Here is a 21,009-nt window from a genome sequence, read left to right on the forward strand (position 1 = left end):
TGAAGGGGAGGTGGGAGAAAATTGATGGAAAAGAGAGAGAGAGGCCACTTTACAGGAAGGAACAAGAGACCGACTATTTTTTGTCAGAACTGAGCTCGGTGTGTGGGCGGAGTGGACGCAAGCCCCCATCGCCTCACTCGATAGAGAGAAAGAAAGAGAGCGAGAGAGAGAGAGTGAAAGAGAGAGAGAGAAAGGACAAACTTGCATTTATTCCAGCATTCCTTCGGTGGCCCTCAGGCAAGACAGGATGGGATTGAGATCCTCAGTAAGGATTTAGCAAGCAGCCCTGCTCTGTATGGCACCGTCCGTTCCAACTTGACGGAGACCCCTACCCAAAGCTTTTCCGCTGCCCTTTGTTTTTCAGACCAAGAGAGAACTGCTCTGTTTCTCCTCAATTTTCCGAACTTGCAAGTCCTGGATTTCTGAAAACCTCGAGCAAATTCCTTTTTCCCCTCAGAGAATCTGTTTGAAGGGAAGTCTTTTGGCGGCGCACACTTTCGAAGCCCGAACGAACGGGTCCGTCAACCGTGGCTTAGGAGGTAGGTCCCGCCTCTGAGTCATGAAGGTCGTGGGTTCGAGCCCCCCACTCCAGAGACTCGAGCCTATATTCCAGGCCGACACTCCCGGTGCCAGTACTGAGGGAGAGCCGCACTGTCGGAGGGTCAGTACTGAGGGAGCGCCGCACTGTCGGAGGGTCAGTACTGAGGGAGCGCCGCACTGTCGGAGGGTCAGTACTGAGGGAGCGCCGCACTGTCGGAGGGTCGGTACTGAGGGAGCGCCGCACTGCCGGAGGGTCAGTACTGAGGGAGCGCCGCACTGTGGGAGGGTCAGTACTGAGGGAGCGCTGCACTGTCGGAGGGTCAGTACTGAGGGAGCGCCGCACTGTGGGAGGGTCAGTACTGAGGGAGCGCTGCACTGTCGGAGGGTCAGTACTGAGGGAGCGCCGCACTGTCGGAGGGTCAGTACTGAGGGAGCGCCGCACTGTCGGAGGGTCAGTACTGAGGGAGCGCCGCACTGTGGGAGGGTCGGTACTGAGGGAGCGCCACACTGTCGGAGGGTCGGTACTGAGGGAGTGCTGCACTGTCGGAGGGTCGGTACTGAGGGAGTGCTGCACTGTCGGAGGGTCAGTGCTGAGGGAGCGCTGCACTGTCGGAGGGTCAGTACTGAGGGAGCGCCGCACTGTGGGAGGGTCAGTACTGAGGGAGCGCTGCACTGTCGGAGGGTCAGTACTGAGGGAGCGCCGCACTGTGGGAGGGTCAGTACTGAGGGAGCGCCGCACTGTGGGAGGGTCAGTACTGAGGGAGCGCTGCACTGTCAGAGGGGCAGTACTGAGGGAGCGCTGCACTGTCGGAGGGTCAGTACCGAGGGAGCGCTGCACTGTCGGAGGGTCAGTACTGAGGGAGTGCTGCACTGTCGGAGGGTCAGTACTGAGGGAGCGCTGCACTGTCGGAGGGTCAGTAGTGAGGGAGTGCTGCACTGTCGGAGGGTCAGTACTGAGGGAGCGCTGCACTGTCGGAGGGTCAGTAGTGAGGGAGTGCTGCACTGTCGGAGGGTCAGTACTGAGGGAGCGCTGCACTGTCGGAGGGTCAGTAGTGAGGGAGTGCTGCACTGTCGGAGGGTCAGTACTGAGGGAGCGCTGCACTGTCGGAGGGTCAGTACTGAGGGAGCGCCGCACTGTCGGAGGGTCAGTACTGAGGGAGCGCCGCACTGTCGGAGGGTCAGTACTGAGGGAGCGCTGCACTGTCGGAGGGTCAGTACTGAGGGAGCGCTGCACTGTCGGAGGGTCAGTACCGAGGGAGTGCTGCACTGTCGGAGGGTCAGTACCGAGGGAGTGCTGCACTGTCGGAGGGTCAGTACCGAGGGAGCGCTGCACTGTCGGAGGGTCAGTACCGAGGGAGCGCTGCACTGTCGGAGGGTCAGTACTGAGGGAGCGCTGCACTGTCGGAGGGTCGGTACTGAGGGAGCGCCGCACTGTCGGAGGTGCCGTCTTTCAAAAGAGACCGAGGCCCCGTCTGCCCCTCTCGGGTGGATGTAAAAGATCCCACGGCCACTACTGGAAGAAGAGCAGGGGGGAGTTCTCCCCGGTGTCCTGGGGGCCGATATTTATCCCTCGACCAACATCACTAAAAAAACAGATGATCTGGGTCATTTATCACATTGCTGTTTGTGGGATCTTGCTGTGCGCAAATTGGCTGCCGCGTTTCCTACATCACAACAGTGACTACACTTCAAAAAAAAAGTACTTCATTGGCTGGAAAGCGCTTTGGGACGTCCTGAGGTTGTGAAAGGCGCGATATAATTGGAAGTTCTTCCCTTTCCAATCGAACCATTGCTGAATCACAGAAGGGACAAGACCATCTTCATTGAAACTTTTATGAATTCCAACACATTTTACTTAAATGCAACTTTGCCGACTGCCCAGGGCAACATGTAAATAAATACAACTTTTAAAAAGAGCAACGTCAGTCTCTCAGAAGTAGGGGGGGGGGGTCTCAGACCCCCTCTTCTCCCTCTTCCTCTCCCCCTCGTCCGTGGGACCAACCTCCCCCCCCTCGCCCCCATCAGGAAGCAGGGGACACGTTTTCTCACTCCCGCCCTCGAACACTAGGCCGGGGCCTCCTTATTTAAGGCCACAGGGGGAGCGGGGCGGGGGGGGGACTCGAGGGCAAGTCTCGGTCTCCGGCTGGAGTTTGAGGGTTGAGGAGGGGGGGTGGGGGGGCCAATGGAGAGGGAGGGGGGAGAGGGATTCGTGCCGGGGAATCGCAGTTCGACAACGTAAAACCTTCCGTTCAAATGGCCGGAGGGAAGCCGTCACACGGAGGCGCCAAGTGTGGTCCAGCTCAAATCGCTGACGGCCCCATGTTCATGCCTGCTCCGTAGGCCCCGGTTGCCGAGGTGAAGTGTTGTCTTTGTAAACGTCAAACGAAATCTATATGTAGGTCTAAAAAATGTGGAAGAGACTTGGTACAAATCATATTCGCTCCACTCGGGCCTACACAGGATCGTCCTCGGCCCCCTCGGCCCCCTCAGCCTTCTCGGCCTCCTTGGCCTCCTCGGCCTCGCCTTTGAGTTGCTTGGGCTTGTCGTCGGGGCTGTCGTGGTGAAACTCAATGAGGAGCTCGTAGACGAGCGTGCCGAGCAGACCTCCAAGCATTGGCGCCACGATGGGTATCCACCACCATCCGTTACCTGCCCTGCGGGGGGGGGGGGAAAGGAGACGATCAGAAACGGTCCCTGCTAAATCGGCAAGTCCCCTCCCCCCGCTAGGTCACGAGTCCCGGGCCGGAGCAGCGCTCGAGGTGCGTGTGCGGTGCAGAAACCTCTCTGCAGCGCTGTAGCTCCCTCTCTCTCCGATCTGTGCTCCCTATGGGTACAGCTCCCCATTGGGAGCACAGGATCGAGGGGAGTTTACCTTTCCTTCGCCTCTGAGTCAGTCGGTCGTGGGTTCGAGCCCCCACTCCAGGGTCTTGAGGCCACAATCCAAGCCGACACTCCCAGCGCCAGTGCTGAGGGGGAGCGCCGCACTGTCGGAGGTGCCGTCTCTCAGATGAGACGTTAAACCGAGGGCCCCGTCTGCCCCTCTCAGGTGGACGTAAAAGACCCCACGGCCACTATTGGAAAAAGAGCAGGGGGGAGTTCTCCCCGGTGTCCTGGGGCCGATATTTATCCCTCAACCAACATCAGTAAAAAAACAGATGATCTGGGTCATTATCACATCGCTGTTTGTGGGATCTTGCTCTGCGCAAATTGGCCGCCGCGTTTCCCACATTACAACAGTGGCTATAATTCGAAAGTATTTGATTGGCCGCCAAGCGCTTGGGGGCGTCCTGAGGGCGATATAACTGTGAGCTTGTCCTTTCCTTTGGTTGGCCTCCATTTTGCGAGGTGCTCTACGACCTCCATTTTGATGCCACGCCGACAGCCCTTTCCTTCCTCCCGAAACCTTCCGGGGGCCACCGATTCTCCGACCGGCGTTCCAGTCGAGGGAGGCTGGGAGTGCGGGATCACGGAGGGAACGCTTGCCGTTACCTCCCCTCCCCCAACATTGTCGTCCCCCTCGCCTCGGCGAGCGCACCTTCCCAACCTCAGCATTAAAGGGGAGGTTTGCCTCCTCGACAGACAGAATATCTGAGCAGGCCGGGCTAGCCACCTGCCTTTCCAGGCCAGTCACGGCCCCCTTTAAGTGGAGGTAAGGTGGCAACTGGTTGAATTGTTCGAGGAAGCACTCGTGTCCCTCAAGTTCACTTTACTCCTGTAGGCTTTTAAAACCCAATCTGGGCCTCATCTTCCCTCCAGCTCTTCTCGCCCTTGGCATGCACTCTGACCCTTGACCCTTCACCTCGGTCTGGATTATAGAGGCACTGGAGAAGGTGCAAAAAAAGATGGCACCAGAACTGAGAGGTCATAACTATCAGGAAAGACTGAACAGGCTGGGGCTTTTTTCTCTAGAAAAGAGAAGGCTGAGGGATAGAGGCCCTCAAAATAATGAACGGGGTTCGATAGAGTTTTTTTTGTTTATTCGTTCATGGGGTGTGGGCGAGGCCGGCATTTATTGCCCATCCCCTAGTTGCCCCTTGAGAAGGTGGTGGTGAGCCGCCTTCTTGAACCGCTGCAGTCCGTGTGAAGGTTCTCCCGCAGTGCTGTTAGGAAGGGAGTTCCAGGATTTTGACGTAGAGAAGATGTTTCCACTTGTGGGGGAGACCAGAACTAGGGGCCATAAATATTAAATATTCACCAATAAATCCAATAGGGAATACAACCCTTAACATTCACTCCCTTCACCACCGGCGCACCGTGGCTGCAGTGTGGACCATCCACAGGATGCACTGCAGCAACTCGCCAAGGCTTCTTCGACAGCACCTCCCAAACCCGCGACCTCTACCACCTAGAAGGACAAGAGCAGCAGGCACATGGGAACAACACCACCTGCACGTTCCCCTCCAAGTCACACACCATCCCGACTTGGAAATATATCGGCCGTTCCTTCATCGTCGCTGGGTCAAAATCCTGGAACTCCCTTCCTAACAGCACTGTGGGAGAACCTTCACCACACGGACTGCAGCGGTTCAAGAAGGCGGCTCACCACCACCTTCTCAAGGGGCAATTAGGGATGGGCAATAAATGCCGGCCTCGCCAGCGATGCCCACATCCCGTGAACAAATTTTTTAAAACTCCGGCTGGAGAGCGGTGAGAATGTGGAACTCGCTCCCACATGGAGTGGTTGAGGCGAATAACATCGATGGATTTAAGGGGAAGCTGGATAAACACACGAGGGAGAAAGGAATAGAAGGACATCATAGAATCATAGAACGATACAGCACAGAAAGAGGCCATTCGGCCCATCGTGCCTATGCTGGCTCTTTGAAAGAGCTGTCCAATTAGTCCCACTCTTTCCCCATACCCCTGCAAATTTTTCCTTTTCAAGTATTTATCCAATTCCCTTTTGAAAGTTATTATTGAATCTGCTTCCACCGCCCTTTCAGGCAGCGCATTCCAGATCAGAACAACTCGCTGCGGAAAAAACATTCTCCTCATCTCCCCCCTCTGGTTCTTTTGCCAATTATCTTCAATCTGTGTCCTCTGGTTCCCGACCCTCCTGCCACTGGAAACAGTTTCTCCTTATTTACTCGATCAAAACCCCCTCATGATTTTGAACACCTCGATTAAATCTCCCCTTAACTTTCTCTGCTCTAAGAAGAACAATCCCAGCTTCTCCAGTCTCTCCACATAACTGAAGTCCCTCATCCCTGGTACCATTCTAGTAAATCTCCTCTGCCCCCTCTCCAAGGCCTTGACGTCCTTCCTAAAGTGCGGTGCCCAGAATTGGGACCCAATACTCCAGCTGAGGCCTAACCAGTGATTTATAAAGGTTTAGCGTATGCTGATAGGGTGAGGTGAAATAAGATGGGAGGAGGCTTGTGTGGACCATAAAGACCAGCCGGGAGCCGGTTGGGCCGAATGGCCTGTTTCAGTGCTGTAAGATCTATGTAAGTTGTACTTACGTGAAGACCTCAGTTCCCCACCCAGCGACGTAGGTGAACAATCGGGGCCCGAGGTCTCGAGCTGGATTGATGGCGTAGCCGGAATTGGAGCCCAACCCAATGCCAATGGCGAGCACAGAAATAGCGACCAGGGGGGGCTTCATGAAATCTGGAACTGCTGCGTTTCGGGAGTCACCGATGCACAGGACGCAGATCAACAACACAGCAGTGCCTATTATCTGTGGGAAGACCCAAGGTATCATTGAAATAACAACCACTCGAATTGTTGCAGTGCCTTTAACCTGGAAGAACGTTTCCGGAGCGCCTCACGGAGGCTCAAAGGAGAAGAGGGAGGCAGAGAGGTTGATGGGAGAGAGGCACAAACGGTTGAAGACACGCCAACGGTGGGGCGAAGGGAGCGGGGGGATGGACAAGAGGCCAGAACTGGAGGAACGCAGAGATCTCGGAGGGTTGTAGGGGCTGGAGGAGGTTACAGTGTTAAGGGGTTCGGGGAAGACCGTGGAGGGGATTTGAACACGAGGATGAGAATTTCAAAATCGAGGGGTTCCCGGACCGGGGGCCAACGTAGGTCAGCGAGCACAGTGGGGTGATGGGTGAACGGGACTCGGTGCGAGTTAGGATTTGGGGGGCAGAAGAGTTTTGGATGAGTTCGAGTTTACGGAGGATGGGAGGCCGGCCAGGAGAGCATTGGAATAGTCGAGTCTGGAGGTGAGGGAGGATGAGAGTTTCAGCAGCAGATGGGACATGGTAGCGGTGCGGCCAGACGATGTTACAGAGGTGGAAGGAGGCAGTCTTGGCGATGGAGCTGATGTGAAGCTGGTCGCTCAGCTCTGGATGGAACAGGGATACAAGGTCGTAAACAGTCTGGCTGCGGCCTGAGAGGACGGCTGGGGAATTGGTGACAAGGGAGGACCAAAGAATCTTCCCAATGTTTAACTGGAGGAAATGGCGATTCATCCAAATCTGGATGTCAGACAGCACAGAGGCAACAACCACTTGCATTTATATAGCATCTTTCACTTCCCAAGGCGCCTGACAGGAGCTCGGTCAAAGGTAGGTTTTAAGGAGCGTCTTAAAGGAGGAGAGAGAGGCGGAGAGGTTTAGGGAGGAAATTCCAGAGCTTAGGGCCCGGGCGGCTGAAGGCACGGCCGCCAATGGTGGAGCGATGGAAATCGGGGGATGCGCAAGAGGCCAGAATTGGAGGAGCGCAGAGATCTCGGAGGGTTGTAGGGGCTGGAGGAGGTTACAGAGATAGGGATGGGGGGGGGGAGCCCATGGAGGGATTTGAAAACAAGGATGAGAATTTTAAAATTGACGGAGGCAGTGGCGGTTTGGAGCGGGAGGGCAGGGAAGTCGTCCTGGGTGACCTCGGCTCTGATGCAGAAGTTGACCCCTTTTTGGTGGATGCCGTCACCAAGGGGCGTGTGCTTGAGGAAGGGGGGGGTCCCAGGATAGATCCTTGGGGTACTCCAGAGACGATGGTGCTGGGACCGCAAGGGAAGCCATTTGCTGGGGACGCTCAGGCTGCGAGCAGATAAGCAGCCGCTTTGCTCCTCCCTCCTTTGGTGCTTCAGCCTCATTCTCAGCTGAGATAGGGAAATCACCAACTGGGGTCAAACCTCAAAGAACAATTGGGGCAATAGGTTGGCAGAGGATCCCAAACAGATGGCATGAGACGTGGTGTCAAACCTGGTACCAGAGGTTTATTCCAAGTCTGATTGCAGGTATATATCGAGTATACTTTGTGCTTAACTCTTAATTGATCTATCCACATATTCAAATCTTACAACATTCACCATTATAAATTGCTATGTAAACCTGTCACACCCCCTCTGCATGTAAACAGTTGCCTGTAACGATGTAGTGGCAGGCTCTGGTCAGTAGGTGGTGGCGTGGAGCGAGGTTCTGATATTTCTCTCCCAACTCACTTGCTATTCAGCATCGAATCATAGAACGAATACAGCACAGTAGGAGGCCATTCGGCCCCTCGTGCCTGTGCCCCTTTGCTATCCAATTCGTCCCACTTCCCCCTTGCTCTTTCCCAGTAGCCCTGCAAGTTTTTCCTTTTCAAGTCTTTATCCAATTCCCCTTTTGAAAGTTACTATTGAATCTGCTTCCACCGCCCTTTCAGGCAGCGCATTCCAGATCAGAACAACTCGCTGCGTAAAAAAAATTCTCCTCATCTCCCTTTTGGTTTTTTCTCCAATTATCTTAAATCTGTGTCCTCTAGTTACCAACTCTCTTGCCACTGGAAACAGTTTCTCCTTATTTACTCTATCAAATCCCCTCGTGATTTTGAACCCCTCGATTAAATCTCCCCTTAACCTTCTCTGCTCTAAGGAGAACAATCCCAGCTTCTCCAGTCTCTCCACGTAACTGAAGTCCCTCATCCCTGGTACCATTCTGGTAAATCTCCTCTGCACCCTCTCCAATGCCTTGACGTCCTTCCTAAAGTGCGGTGCCCAGAATTGGCCACAATACTCCAGCTGAGGCCTAACCAGTGATTAATAAAGGTTTAGCGTAACTTCCTTGCTTTTGTACTCTATGCCTCTATCTATAAAGCCCAGGATCCCGTATACTTTTATAATAGTATATCAAATAAATTCTTTAACTGACAATGATGGTTTACTAGTCGACATATAAAAGTTCTGAGCTTGTCACACCTCAGGTTATGTAAGAATAAAGGCCCATTATTTCACACTGTTGAAGTTGACGTGGTTGGCAGGGCGATGTGGGGGGAGGGGTGGGCAGGAGAGGAGGGGAATTGTGTGGTGACGCTCCCCGACCCGATTTGCTTCCCCCGGATAAGCGTGTGCCAGTGCTGGCAGCGAGTGGAGCAAGATAGGAGGAGGAGGAGGCCATTCAGCCCCTCGAGCCCGTCCCGCCATTCAATTGGATCATGGCTGATCTGCACCTCAGCTCAATTTACCCGCCTTTGCTCCATATCCCTCGATACCCTCACCCAAACAAAAATCTATCGATCTCAGTCTTGAAAGCTTCAATTGACCCCCAGCCCTTTTTGGGGGGAGAGAGTTCCAGATTTCCACTCCCCCTTTGTGTGAGGAAGTGCTTCCTGACATCACCCCTGAACGGCCTGGCTCTAATTTTAAGGTTCTGCCCCCTTGTTCTGGACTCCCCCCCACCAGAGGAAATAGTTTCTCTCTATCGACCCTACCAAATCCCTGAAACACAAAGGGGGAGGAAGTGATGCTTCAGTTGTACAGAGTCCTGGTCAGACCCCCATCTGGAGATACAGCGTCCAGTTCTGGCCACCGCACCTCAGGAAGGATATATTGGCCTTGGAGGGGGTGCAGTGCAGATTCACCAGAATGATACCGGGGCTTAAAGGGTTAAATTACGAGGACAGGTTGCACAGACTGGGCTTGTATTCCCTCGAGTTAAGAAGATTAAGATCTAATCGAGGTGTTCCAGATGTTAAGAGGGCAGACACGGAGAAACAATTACTTCAGGGCAGGAATGGCGGAGTAGCCCGAGGGGCTGAATGGCCTCCTCCCGTTCCTGCGTCCCTAGATCGCTCCTCATCCTTCTCAGGATGCCGGAATAAAGAAAGAAGCAAGCTTACCTCGTCGATGAACCCGTTCCGGACGGTGAGGAAGTGTACAGGGTACGTAGCGAATATGCCTGCTGTCCCTCTTGGTCCACTGACAGTAAGATTCCCGTCGCAGTACAGGTGTATCGCATCTACCGAAAGGGGAATGACATAATTAATGCTGCGTCAGCCGTGACTCAGTGGGTCTCTCTCTCTCGCCTCGGAGTCGGAAGGTCGTGGGGTGCGAGCCCCCACTCCAGTGACTTGAGCATGAAATCCAGGCCGACACTCCCAGTCCAACACTGAGGGAGTGCTGCACTGTCGGAGGTGCCGTCTTTCGGATGAGGCGTTAAACCGAGGGCCCCGTCTGCCCCTCTCAGGTCGACGTAAAAGATCCCACGGCCACTATTGGAAGAAGAGCAGGGGGGAGGAGTTCTGCCCAATATTTATCCCTCAACCAAAATCACAGATGATCTGGTTGCTATTTGTGGGATCTTGCTGTGCATTTCCTACATTACAACAGTGACTACACTTGGCTGTGAAGCGCTTTGGGACGTCCTGAGTTCATGAAAGATGCTATAGAAATGTAAATCTTTCTTTCTAATATTGTTCCATTTATATAATGCTTCCCTTTATCACATCGTCAAGGCATGCCTAAAGCATTTCAGATTTATGCGGTGCCACCAACAAATCTGTTCCACATTGAGGGAGGATTTTTGGCCACAGGGAGAACTCCCCCCTGCTCTTCTATCCAATTGTGGCCGTGGGATCTTTTACATCCACCTGAGAGGGGCAGACGGGGCCTTGGTTTAACCTCTCATCCCAAAGACGGCACCTCCGACAGTGCAGCACTCCCTCGGTACTGGGACCGGGAGTGTCGGCCTGAATTTTGTGCTCGAGTCTCTGGAGTGGGACTCGAACCAAGAACCTTCTGACTCAGAGGCGAGAGAGCTGCCCACTGAGCTAAAGTACCATGTCGAGATACATCAGTGAGATTCACTTGTAAATTGGACCCTCTCTGTACTCTCTTTTTCTCTATTCATTCTGGGGATGTGGGCATCGCTGGCAAGGCTGGCATTTATTGCCCATTCCTTCGTTTGATACAACTGAGGGGCTTGTTAGGCCACTTAAGAGTCAACCATGCTGGTGTGGGACTGGAGTCACGTGTAGGCCCAAGACTGGGTAAGGACGGCAGGTTCCCTTCCCTTAAAGGGACATTAATGACCCAGTTGGGTTTTTACGACAATCGGACAGATTCACGGGGGTTTTTACTGATTCCAGCTTTTTATTTCCAGTTTTCTTTTTGAACTAGCTGCGCCTCTAGCCAAGCTGTTCCAGTACAGCTACAACACTGGCATCTACCCGACATTGTGGAAAATTGCCCAGGTATGTCCTGTCCACAAAAAGCAGGACAAATCCAATCCGGCCAATTACCGCCCCATCAGTCTACTCTCAATCATCAGCAAAGTGATGGAAGGTGTCGTCGACAGTGCTATCAAGCGGCACTTACTCACCAATAACCTGCTCACCGATGCTCAGTTTGGGTTCCGCCAGGACCACTCGGCTCCAGACCTCATTACAGCCTTGGTCCAAACATGGACAAAAGAGCTGAATTCCAGAGGTGAGGTGAGAGTGACTGCCCTTGACATCAAGGCAGCATTTGACCGAGTGTGGCACCAAGGAGCCCTAGTAAAATTGAAGTCAATGGGAATCAGGGGGAAAACTCTCCAGTGGCTGGAGTCATACCTAGCACAAAGGAAGATGGTAGTGGTTGTTGGAGGCCAATCATCCCAGCCCCAGGACATTGCTGCAGGAGTTCCTCAGGGCAGTGTCCTAGGCCCAACCATCTTCAGCTGCTTCATCAATGACCTTCCCTCCATCATAAGGTCAGAAATGGGGATGTTCGCTGATGACTGCACAGTGTTCAGTTCCATTCGCAACCCCTCAAATAATGAAGCAGTCCGAGCCCGCATGCAGCAAGACCTGGACAACATCCAGGCTTGGGCTGATAAGTGGCAAGTAACATTCGCGCCAGATAAGTGCCAGGCAATGACCATCTCCAACAAGAGAGAGTCTAACCACCTCCCCTTGACATTCAACGGCATTACCATCGCCGAATCCTCCACCATCAACATCCTGGGGGTCACCATTGACCAGAAACTTAACTGGACCAGCCATATAAATACTGTGGCTACAAGAGCAGGTCAGAGGCTGGGTATTCTGCGGCGAGTGACTCACCTCCTGACTCCCCAAAGCCTTTCCACCATCTACAAGGCACAAGTCAGGAGTGTGATGGAATACTCTCCACTTGCCTGGATGAGTGCAGCTCCAACAACACTCAAGAAGCTCGACACCATCCAAGATAAAGCAGCCCGCTTGATTGGCACCCCATCCACCACCCTAAACATTCACTCCCTTCACCACCGGCGCACTGTGGCTGCAGTGTGTACCATCCACAGGATGCACTGCAGCAACTCGCCAAGGCTTCTTCGACAGCACCTCCCAAACCCGCAACCTCTACCACCTAGAAGGACAAGGGCAGCAGGTACATGGGAACAACACCACCTGCACGTTCCCCTCCAAGTCACACACCATCCCGACTTGGAAATATATCGCCGTTCCTTCATTGTCGCTGGGTCAAAATCCTGGAACTCCCTTCCTAACAGCACTGTGGGAGAACCGTCACCACACGGACTGCAGCGGTTCAAGAAGGTGGCTCACCACCACCTTCTCAAGGGCAATTAGGGATGGGCAATAAATGCCGGCCTTGCCAGCGACGCCCACATCCCGCGAACGAATAAAAAAAATTTAAAAAAATTCTCAAACCACCTGTGGGTGGGATTTGAACTCACGTTCTTCTGGATTATCAAATCCAGGCCTGCTGGATTGCTGGCCCATTCGTTGTCAGATCAGCCCTACCTCAGTCTCTCCTCAATGCTTGACGGCAGCACCAGTCAACCATTCTCATGCTCTCTTTGAACCCTCATCAAGGTCTCCTCACGAGTTGGTTGACCAAAGTTGGACAACCATGATCCCACCAACTGAATGTCAGTAGCACTTTTGGACCTGATCTCCGTCGGCCTGCAGGCCTTACTTAAGTTGCCAATTGCCTTGACAACATTTTCAAGACTTTTTTCATAAACACTTCTGTTGCCGAATGCTTCTGATAGGCATTCTGCCTCTTTCAAGTTGGACTCGCCATGTGTTTACTTGATAATGTCCGACGTCTATTAATATATTAAAAATATTAAATATAGGGGCATTGAAAACAAAAGCAAGGAAGTTATGCTAAACCTTTACAAATCCCTGGTTAGGCCTCAACTGGAGTATTGTGGCCAATTCTGGGCACCGCACTTTAGGAAAGATGTCAAGGCCTTGGAGAGGGGGCAGAGGAGATTTACGGGAATGGTACCAGGGATGAGGGACTTCAATTAATGTGAGAGAGACTGGAGAAGCTGGGATTGTTCTCCTTAGAGCAGAGAAGGTTAAGGGGAGATTTAATCGAGGTGTTCAAAATCATGAAGGGGTTTTGATAGATCAAGGAGGGAGAAACTCTTTCCTCTGACCAGAGGTCATAGATTTAAAATAATTGGCAAAAGAACTAGAGGGGGAGATGAGGAGAATTCTTTTCACACAGAGGGTTGTTATGATCTGGAACGCACTCCCTGAAAGGGTGGTGGGAGCAGATCCCATCGGAACTTTCAAAAGGCAATTGGACATGTACTTGAAGAGTTCGGGGGAAAAAGCTGGGATGCAGGACTAAATTGGACAGCTCTTTCAAACAGCCAGCACAGGCACGATGGGTCGAATGGCCTCCTTCTGAGCTGTAAGGTTCTATGATTCTATATGCATGCACTTCCTGTCTACAAATCTTACTTCATTTTGTCTTATTTTTGTCACCCTTTTGTGTCGACTTTTCCCATTATAATTTCAATGTCCACATTTATAATGGAAAGTGCCTATGTAAACTTGTCACGTTGTAATTACACCCTGCCACCAGTGGTGGTGCTGTGGCGCCTCAGTTTGGCGTCTTGCATCTCCATGACCTGTACTGCAGAGAAACTGTTGCATTGCAACCAACTCTACTCCTCTGCTTTGCAAATTATCCTTATGATCTACAGGATGCACTTTTAGCAACTCACCGAGGTCATGTTGACAGCTCCGCCCTCCCTCGTGACCCCTAGAAGGACGAGGGCAGCAGGTACATGGGAACAACACCACCTGCACGTTCCCCTCCGAGTCACGCACCATCCCGACTTGGAAATATATCGTCCGTTCCTTCATCGTCGCTGGGTCACAATCCTGGAGCTCCCTCCCTAACAGCACCGTGGGAGAACCGTCACCACACGGACTGCAGCGGTTCAAGAAGGCGGCTCACCACCACCTTCTCAAGGGGCAATAAATGCCGGCCTTGCCAACGACGCCCACAGCCCGGGAACAAATAGAAAAAAGGCTTTGCTCTTTAACTATGAGCAATAATATAAATCCAAACTATTATATAAAAATAAGGACAGAATGCAAGACTTTAAAATGGAGGCTGAATTCCGTCTTTGCGTCCTGCTCCAATTATCTTTAAGCCTGCCTCACCTGAAGGCTACACATGGCTCTTTCCCCATGTACAATGCCACAGGACATCTGCTGGAATCCATTAATATTCGTGACTGGGCCAACTCATCAACCTATTGAGCAATTGATCTTGAAGCTGCCCATTCGTCATCTCTTTGAGGCGCTTGCAAGGCATGATGGGATGGAGAAAAGAAAATGGCAGCAATTTGGCCCATGTCCATAATGAGTGCGTCGTTTTTATCCCCACTATTATTGAATGTCGGGGATGCAGGTGTCGCTGGCAAGACTGGCATTTATTGCCCGCCCCGAGTTGCCCCTTGAGAAGGTGGTGGTGAGCCGTCTTCTTGAACCGCTGCAGTCCGTGTGGTGACGGTTCTCCCACAGTGCTGTTAGGAAGGGAGTTCCAGGATTTTGACCCAGCGACGATGAAGGAACGGCGATATATTTCCAAGTCGGGATGGTGTGTGACTTGGAGGGGAACGTGCAGGTGGTGTCGTTCCCGTGTGCCTGCTGCTCTTGTCCTTCTAGGTGGTAGCGGTCGCGGGTTTGGGAGGTGCTGACGAAGAATCCTTGGCGAGAGTCCGAGTGAGAGAGAAACAAACAGTGGGGGGTTTGTCAGCTCTAACCTCCCTCTCTCTGTTTCAATGCCTTGAGGCTTACTCTACTTCATCGACCCTCCTGTGCCCAGGTATTCTCTGACCTTTCGTCTCGTGTTCCTCCCAAGACCCAAATTCCTGCCCCCCCCCCCCGTCCAATCCCCAGCCCCTCTCACCATCCTGCACACTCTTCCTCCTCCCTGCACCCTCTAATGCGTTGAGATTTGAGGCCCACCAGTAGGGTCGCCAACTCTGGTTGGAGGTTTCATCACATGACCTCCCGCCTCCCGGTCGAACAGCCCTTTTCTCTCAATCCATTTTTTGAACGCCCTCATGACCTTTCTCTCTGTTTTGCTCGCCGCGGCGTCCTGGAGATTGCCCTTGAATTCCTGGCGGCCCGAGGGCCAATCCTGGACGGTCGGCAACCCCGAGGCCTGACCCTCCGTTCCCGCAGCGTCTCATACCGTAGTAAAGGCAGAAGGTCGTGGCGGCAGCAACGAAGGCTCCCAAACACTCGGCCAAGGCATAGAAGGGCATCTTCTTCCAGGGGAACCTCCCCAACACGCACAGGCTTAAGGTCACCGCCGGGTTCAAATGGGCCCCTGAAAGGAACGCACGATATTAATTAGGACCGGCCGTTTGAACCGTTGTGGGAATTCTGTTCCAATCTTCTGGAGTTTTCGCTCCCAACCATGAATCCAATAACCCATGTTGGAAAGTGCTAGGAACATAGGAACAGAAGGAGGCCATTCAGCCCTTCGAGCCTGTTCCGCCTTTCAATTAGAGCGTGGCTCATCTGTATCCTGACTTGGTTGAGAAATTTAAAATCGGACTGAGTTTCGTTCCCAATTTGAACGTCACGCTCTTGAGCAGCTGCGAGGACAGGCAGGGCTACAGCGCCCTCCCGTGCCCCCAGCCAAGTGCCATTCCATGTGCCAGGCTTGCCAGGGAGTTTTCTGCCAGGCATTTGCCCGCGAGGCACTGAACTGGGGCTGAACCTGGCCTCGCCCAAGGTACAGGAGCCAAACCGGGGTGTCAGGCTCAGGTCCTTCCCATTGCAAGCCCCTTATCTCCGACCAGCTAACTCCGCACAGGCACCATGTGGCTGCGTACGGCACAGATCCACACTGGGCAAATCATTAACCCACAGGGCCGAAATTATACATCCCCCTCACCTCCGACCTTAATTCCCCTTGAGCTCACAGATACATCACTAAATATCAACAATTTCAAGCAACACATTGGGGACAGTAACATAATGACAGGCGTCGGATATAAACGATTACAACAGCGAGGACAGGATACAGCAGAAACTGCATCCAACATCAACTGGGGAAACAAATCAATTATTACAGAACATTGCGATCACCCCTTGATTAGATTCCAGCCTGTAACTCACTCCCGGGTATCTGTTATTCTATATATAAACCCCCCGAACCCCTCGATTAGATTCCAGTCTGTAACTCACTCCCGGGTATCTGTTATTCTATATATAAACCCCCCGAACCCCTCGATTAGTTTCCAGCCTGTAACTCACTCCCGGGTATCTGTTATTCTATATATAAACCCCCCGAATCCCTCGATTAGATTCCAGCCTGTAACTCACTCCCGGGTATCTGTTATTCTATATATAAACCCTCCCGAACCCCTTGATTAGATTCCAGTCTGTAACTCACTCCCGGGTATCTGTTATTCTATATATAAACCCCCCGAACCCCTCGATTAGATTCCAGTCTGTAACTCACTCCCGGGTATCTGTTATTCTATATATAAACCCCCCGAACCCCTCGATTAGATTCCAGTCTGTAACTCACTCCCGGGTATCTGTTATTCTATATATAAACCCCCCGAACCCCTCGATTAGATTCCAGCCTGTAACTCACTCCCGGGTATCTGTTATTCTATATATAAACCCCCCGAACCCCTCGATTAGATTCCAGTCTGTAACTCACTCCCGGGTATCTGTAATTCTATATAGAAACCCCCCGAACCCCTCGATTAGATTCCAGCCTGTAACTCACTCCCGGGTATCTGTTATTCTATATAGAAACCCCCCGAACCCCTCGATTAGATTCCAGCCTGTAACTCACTCCCGGGTATCTGTTATTCTATATATAAACCCCCCCGAACCCCTCGATTAGATTCCAGCCTGTAACTCACTCCCGGGTATCTGTTATTCTATATATAAACCCCCCCGAACCCCTCGATTAGATTCCAGCCTGTAACTCACTCCCAGGTATCTGTTATTCTATATATAAACCCCCCGAACCCCTCGATTAGATTCCAGCCTGCAACTCACTCCCGGGTATCTGTTATTCTATATATAAACCCCCCCGAACCCCTCGATTAGATTCCAGCCTGTAACTCACTCCCAGGTATCTGTTATTCTATATATAAACCCCCCGAACCCCTCGATTAGATTCCAGCCTGTAACTCACTCCCGGGTATCTGTTATTCTGACTGATGCTGATGCCATAGTTCTGCACAGGGTGTGGTTTTCCACATGGGAATGTGATGAGTCATGGTTTACCTGAGACCCCGGCCGATGTGTAGATTCCGAACAGGACCCCAATGGCGTAGCCCATGTTAATAGACAAGTACGTTCCCTTGGTGTCATAGTTTGTCACCACCTGTGCCACTGCGGCTGACCCAAACAACTAGAGAGGAGATTGTGCACAAGAAAGTGTTAGACATTGAAGACGTGGCTTGAGAAAAGCATGGCAGCAGATTTGCAATAGATGGAACCGTCCCCATCGGTCAGCCATGGACTATGGATTTTGGAACGATGGCGTGGAGTCTCTTAAAACTTGGGTTCATGTGGCACCTTATCACATTGAAAGGTCTCTAAACACTCCCACTGACTGTCACCGGGAGTGTTTAGTAGGACAGTGTAGGATCATTCATAGCAACTAGCCAGATGTAGTTGGGATAACTGAAACATGACCACATAAAGGGCAGGACCGGCAGTTAAATATTGCAGGATAGAACGAATTTAGAAAGGACAGGGAGGGTAGAAGCAGAGGTGGGGGTAGCTGTACTAATCTACAATTGGGAAAGATTGAACATGTGGGGAATCTTTTCTCTAGAAAAGAAAAGGCTGAGGGGTGACCTGATAGGGGTCTTTCAGATTATGAAGGGGTCTCGATAGGGTGGACGTAGAGAAGATGTTTCCACTTGTGGCGGGAGACCAGAACTAGGGGGCCATAAATATAAGAGAGTCACTAATAAATCCAATCGGGAATTCAGGAGAAACTTCTTTACCCAGAGAGTGGTGAGAATGTGGAACTCACTCCCACATGGAATGATTGAGGTGAATAGTGTAGATGGATTTAAGGGGAAGCCAGATAAACACATGAGGGAGAAAGGAATAGAAGGATATGCTGCTGGGTGAGATGAAGAAGGGAGGGAGGAGGCTCATGTGGAGCATAAACACCGGGATAGACCAGTTGGGTGCAAGCTCAATGTACTGTAGAAGGAGCTTTACTCTGTATCTAACCCGTGCTGTACCTGCCCTGGGAGTGTTTGATGGGACAGTGTAGAGGGAGCTTTACTCTGTATCTAACCCGTGCTGTACCTGCCCTGGGAGTGTTTGACGGGACAGTGTAGAGGGAGCTTCACTCTGTATCTAACCCTGTACCTGCCCTGGGAGTGTTTGATGGGACAGTGTAGAGGGAGCTTTACTCTGTATCTAACCCGTGCTGTACCTGCCCTGGGAGTGTTTGACGGGACAGTGTAGAGGGAGCTTTACTCTGTATCTAAACCATGCTGTACCTGCCCTGGGAGTGTTTGATGGGACAATGTAGAGGGAGCTTTACTCTGTATCTAACCCTGTACCTGCCCTGGGAGTGTTTGACGGGACAGTGTAGAGGGAGCTTTACTCTGTATCTAACCCTGGACCTTCCCTGGGAGTGTTTGACGGGACAGTGTAGAGGGAGCTTTACTCTGTATCTAACCCTGTACCTGCCCTGGGAGTGTTTGATGGGACAGTGTAGAGGGAGCTTTACTCTGTATCTAACCCTGTACCTGCCCTGGGAGTGTTTGATGGGACAGTGTAGAGGGAGCTTTACTCTGTATCTAACCCTGTACCTGCCCTGGGAGTGTTTGACGGGACAGTGTAGAGGGAGCTTTACTCTGTATCTAACCCTGTACCTGCCCTGGGAGTGTTTGACGGGACAGTGTAGAGGGAGCTTTACTCTGTATCTAACCCTGTACCTGCCCTGGGAGTGTTTGATGGGACAGTGTAGAGGGAGCTTTACTCTGTATCTAACCCTGGACCTTCCCTGGGAGTGTTTGATGGGACAGTGTAGAGGGAGCTTTACTCTGTATCTCACCCTGGACCTTCCCTGGGAGTGTTTGATGGGACAGTGTAGAGGGAGCTTTACTCTGTATCTAACCCTGTACCTGCCCTGGGAGTGTTTGATGGGACAGTGTAGAGGGAGCTTTACTCTGTATCTAACCCTGGACCTTCCCTGGGAGTGTTTGACGGGACAGTGTAGAGGGAGCTTTACTCTGTATCTAACCCGTGCTGGACCTGCCCCTGGGATCCTTGGACACCAGTTGCCTGTAACTGAGTGCGCCGGGGGTGCGGGGGGAAGGCCGAATGAAACGAAGGCAGAGTCGGGAGAGATAAAGATAGACGGAGCCGGGAGATTAAAGGTTGATCAGATACTTACAATCAACATGTACACACCAATGAACTCTGCCAGACATTCACGCACCAGCTTGTTTCTAACCCGGAGCTTTTGGCGCAAAGTCTTCATGCCGTTGGACACCTTCTCCATCACGCCCGCCATCGGGGACGGATCTCGACCTCCCACTCCTACACTGCCCTTTAGCCACAAGCGTTTGGCGGAGCAATCGGTGTCAGAGGGAAGGGTGGGAGCAAAAGGTGGAGATAACAGAGTGTTGTTGAAGTCAATAAAAAGAGGACTCTGCACGCAGATCATTATTGCCGAATGGTTTTGATAAGAATTTTGCTTCCCCCCCGCCCCGTCCTCCCCCGACCCAGATAGAAACCCTCGAGACTGGGGCATGATCCTGAGGCCCGGAAGCTCCCTGCCACCACCGATCCGCTCACCCGAGACTCTGCTGCCCGTGTCCTATCCCGCGCCATGCCCCGTTCGCCCACCCCCACCGTTGTGGGCGTCCCCCGCCCTCCGACGCCTCCATTGAAAATTCTCCTCCTCGCGTTTCAAACTCCCCCTCCCTATCTCTGCAACCTCCTCCAACCCTCCGCGATCTCTGCGTTCCTCCGACTCTGGCCTCCCGTCCATCTCCCTCACCCTCGCCATTGACGTCAGCCACCTCGGTCTCACGCTCTATCGCGTTCCTCCGACTCTGGCCTCCCGTCCATCTCCCTCACCCTCGCCATTGGCGGCCGTGCCTTCAGCCACCTCGGTCTCACGCTCTGGAATTCCCTCCCTCAACCTCTCCGCCTCTCCTCCTCCTCCTTTAAGGTCCATCTTGTTGACCAAGGTCTCCTATTGCCCTCCTAATCTCCTGGCTCAGCGTCTGTTTTTCCCATGCAAACCTCCGCGAGGCACCTTTGACGCATTTTTCGCTCAGGGCGCTCAGTAAACACCTTGCTGCTGTTAAACCGTCAGCCCAGAGAGTGTCGGCGGGTTAGCCGGGCCCTCACAGTCCAACTGGAGGGGGCCCAACGGAGGGAGGTCAGGAGCAGGAGCCTGGGCCCCTCCCTCCGCCTCGCTCAGGGCGACTAGACCCAATTGTACCCCTTCAGCTGCCAGTCGGGCCAACCCAGCGCAGGGTGGAGATCGAACCAGGGCCCTCTGGCCAGTAGGCCTCAGTGTGGCAAATGGGCATCCAGCAGCCCATCATAAAACACTTCTCTATCATCTACTGATGAGGTGTTGTCTCCCATGGACTTCGATTGCGTCCTGTGACTCGCCACTTGTATCATTAAAAAATACAGCGCAGTTCCCAGTGTCTAGTGCCAATCATTCCAGCTTTTATGGCTCCCAATTTCTGACATACACAACCCTAAACTGACGTAGCTCTGCCCCGTCACTGATTATGACCTGTTCTCACGTATTTACTTGTTGGCAGATCAAGGGTCTCAGCTCAAAACTCGTCCAGTCTTACCTTCGCCATCGCACTCTTGATGTTATCTCAGTGGCGCGACCCTTGACCCGAAATTGAGTTGACGCAAAGCCAACTCCTGCCTCAGACGGTCATTAACTCTTGCCTATCCGCCCGGTTTCTCTTTCACACAGGGTAACAGATACTTTATCTCCCCCCCCAAGCCCCGCCCCTCCCCCCACCCCCTGGCCAAGAA

At 52.5% G+C, this 21,009-nt stretch overlaps 1 protein-coding gene across 1 annotated transcript; it reads right to left on the reverse strand.

Annotated features, from left to right (window-relative positions):
* Positions 1 to 2,363: 2,363 nt before the first annotated feature.
* Positions 2,364 to 20,852, reverse strand: LOC137306690 (aquaporin-10-like). Its single transcript, XM_067976032.1, has 7 exons — positions 20,817 to 20,852; positions 19,388 to 19,543; positions 17,245 to 17,371; positions 15,179 to 15,316; positions 9,586 to 9,704; positions 6,003 to 6,220; positions 2,364 to 3,194 (listed from the first exon to the last, which is right to left on the reverse strand). The coding sequence occupies exons 1-7, from the start codon at positions 20,823 to 20,825 to the stop codon at positions 2,993 to 2,995; spliced, it is 969 nt and encodes a 322-aa protein (XP_067832133.1). The 5' UTR covers positions 20,826 to 20,852; the 3' UTR covers positions 2,364 to 2,992.
* Positions 20,853 to 21,009: the final 157 nt, after the last annotated feature.

This window comes from Heptranchias perlo, chromosome 44 (genome assembly GCF_035084215.1).
Source record: "Heptranchias perlo isolate sHepPer1 chromosome 44, sHepPer1.hap1, whole genome shotgun sequence".
NCBI lineage: Eukaryota > Metazoa > Chordata > Chondrichthyes > Hexanchiformes > Hexanchidae > Heptranchias > Heptranchias perlo.

Bases quoted from the DNA above. Each gene is read 5' to 3' on its own strand.
- LOC137306690 (XM_067976032.1), bottom strand. The intron at 9,705-15,178 runs GTATGAGACGCT...CCCTTTCGGTAG, and splicing joins GACCTTCTGCCTTTACTACG to ATGCGATACACCTGTACTGC. The intron at 6,221-9,585 runs GTAAGCTTGCTT...GTCTTCCCACAG, and splicing joins GGAACGGGTTCATCGACGAG to ATAATAGGCACTGCTGTGTT.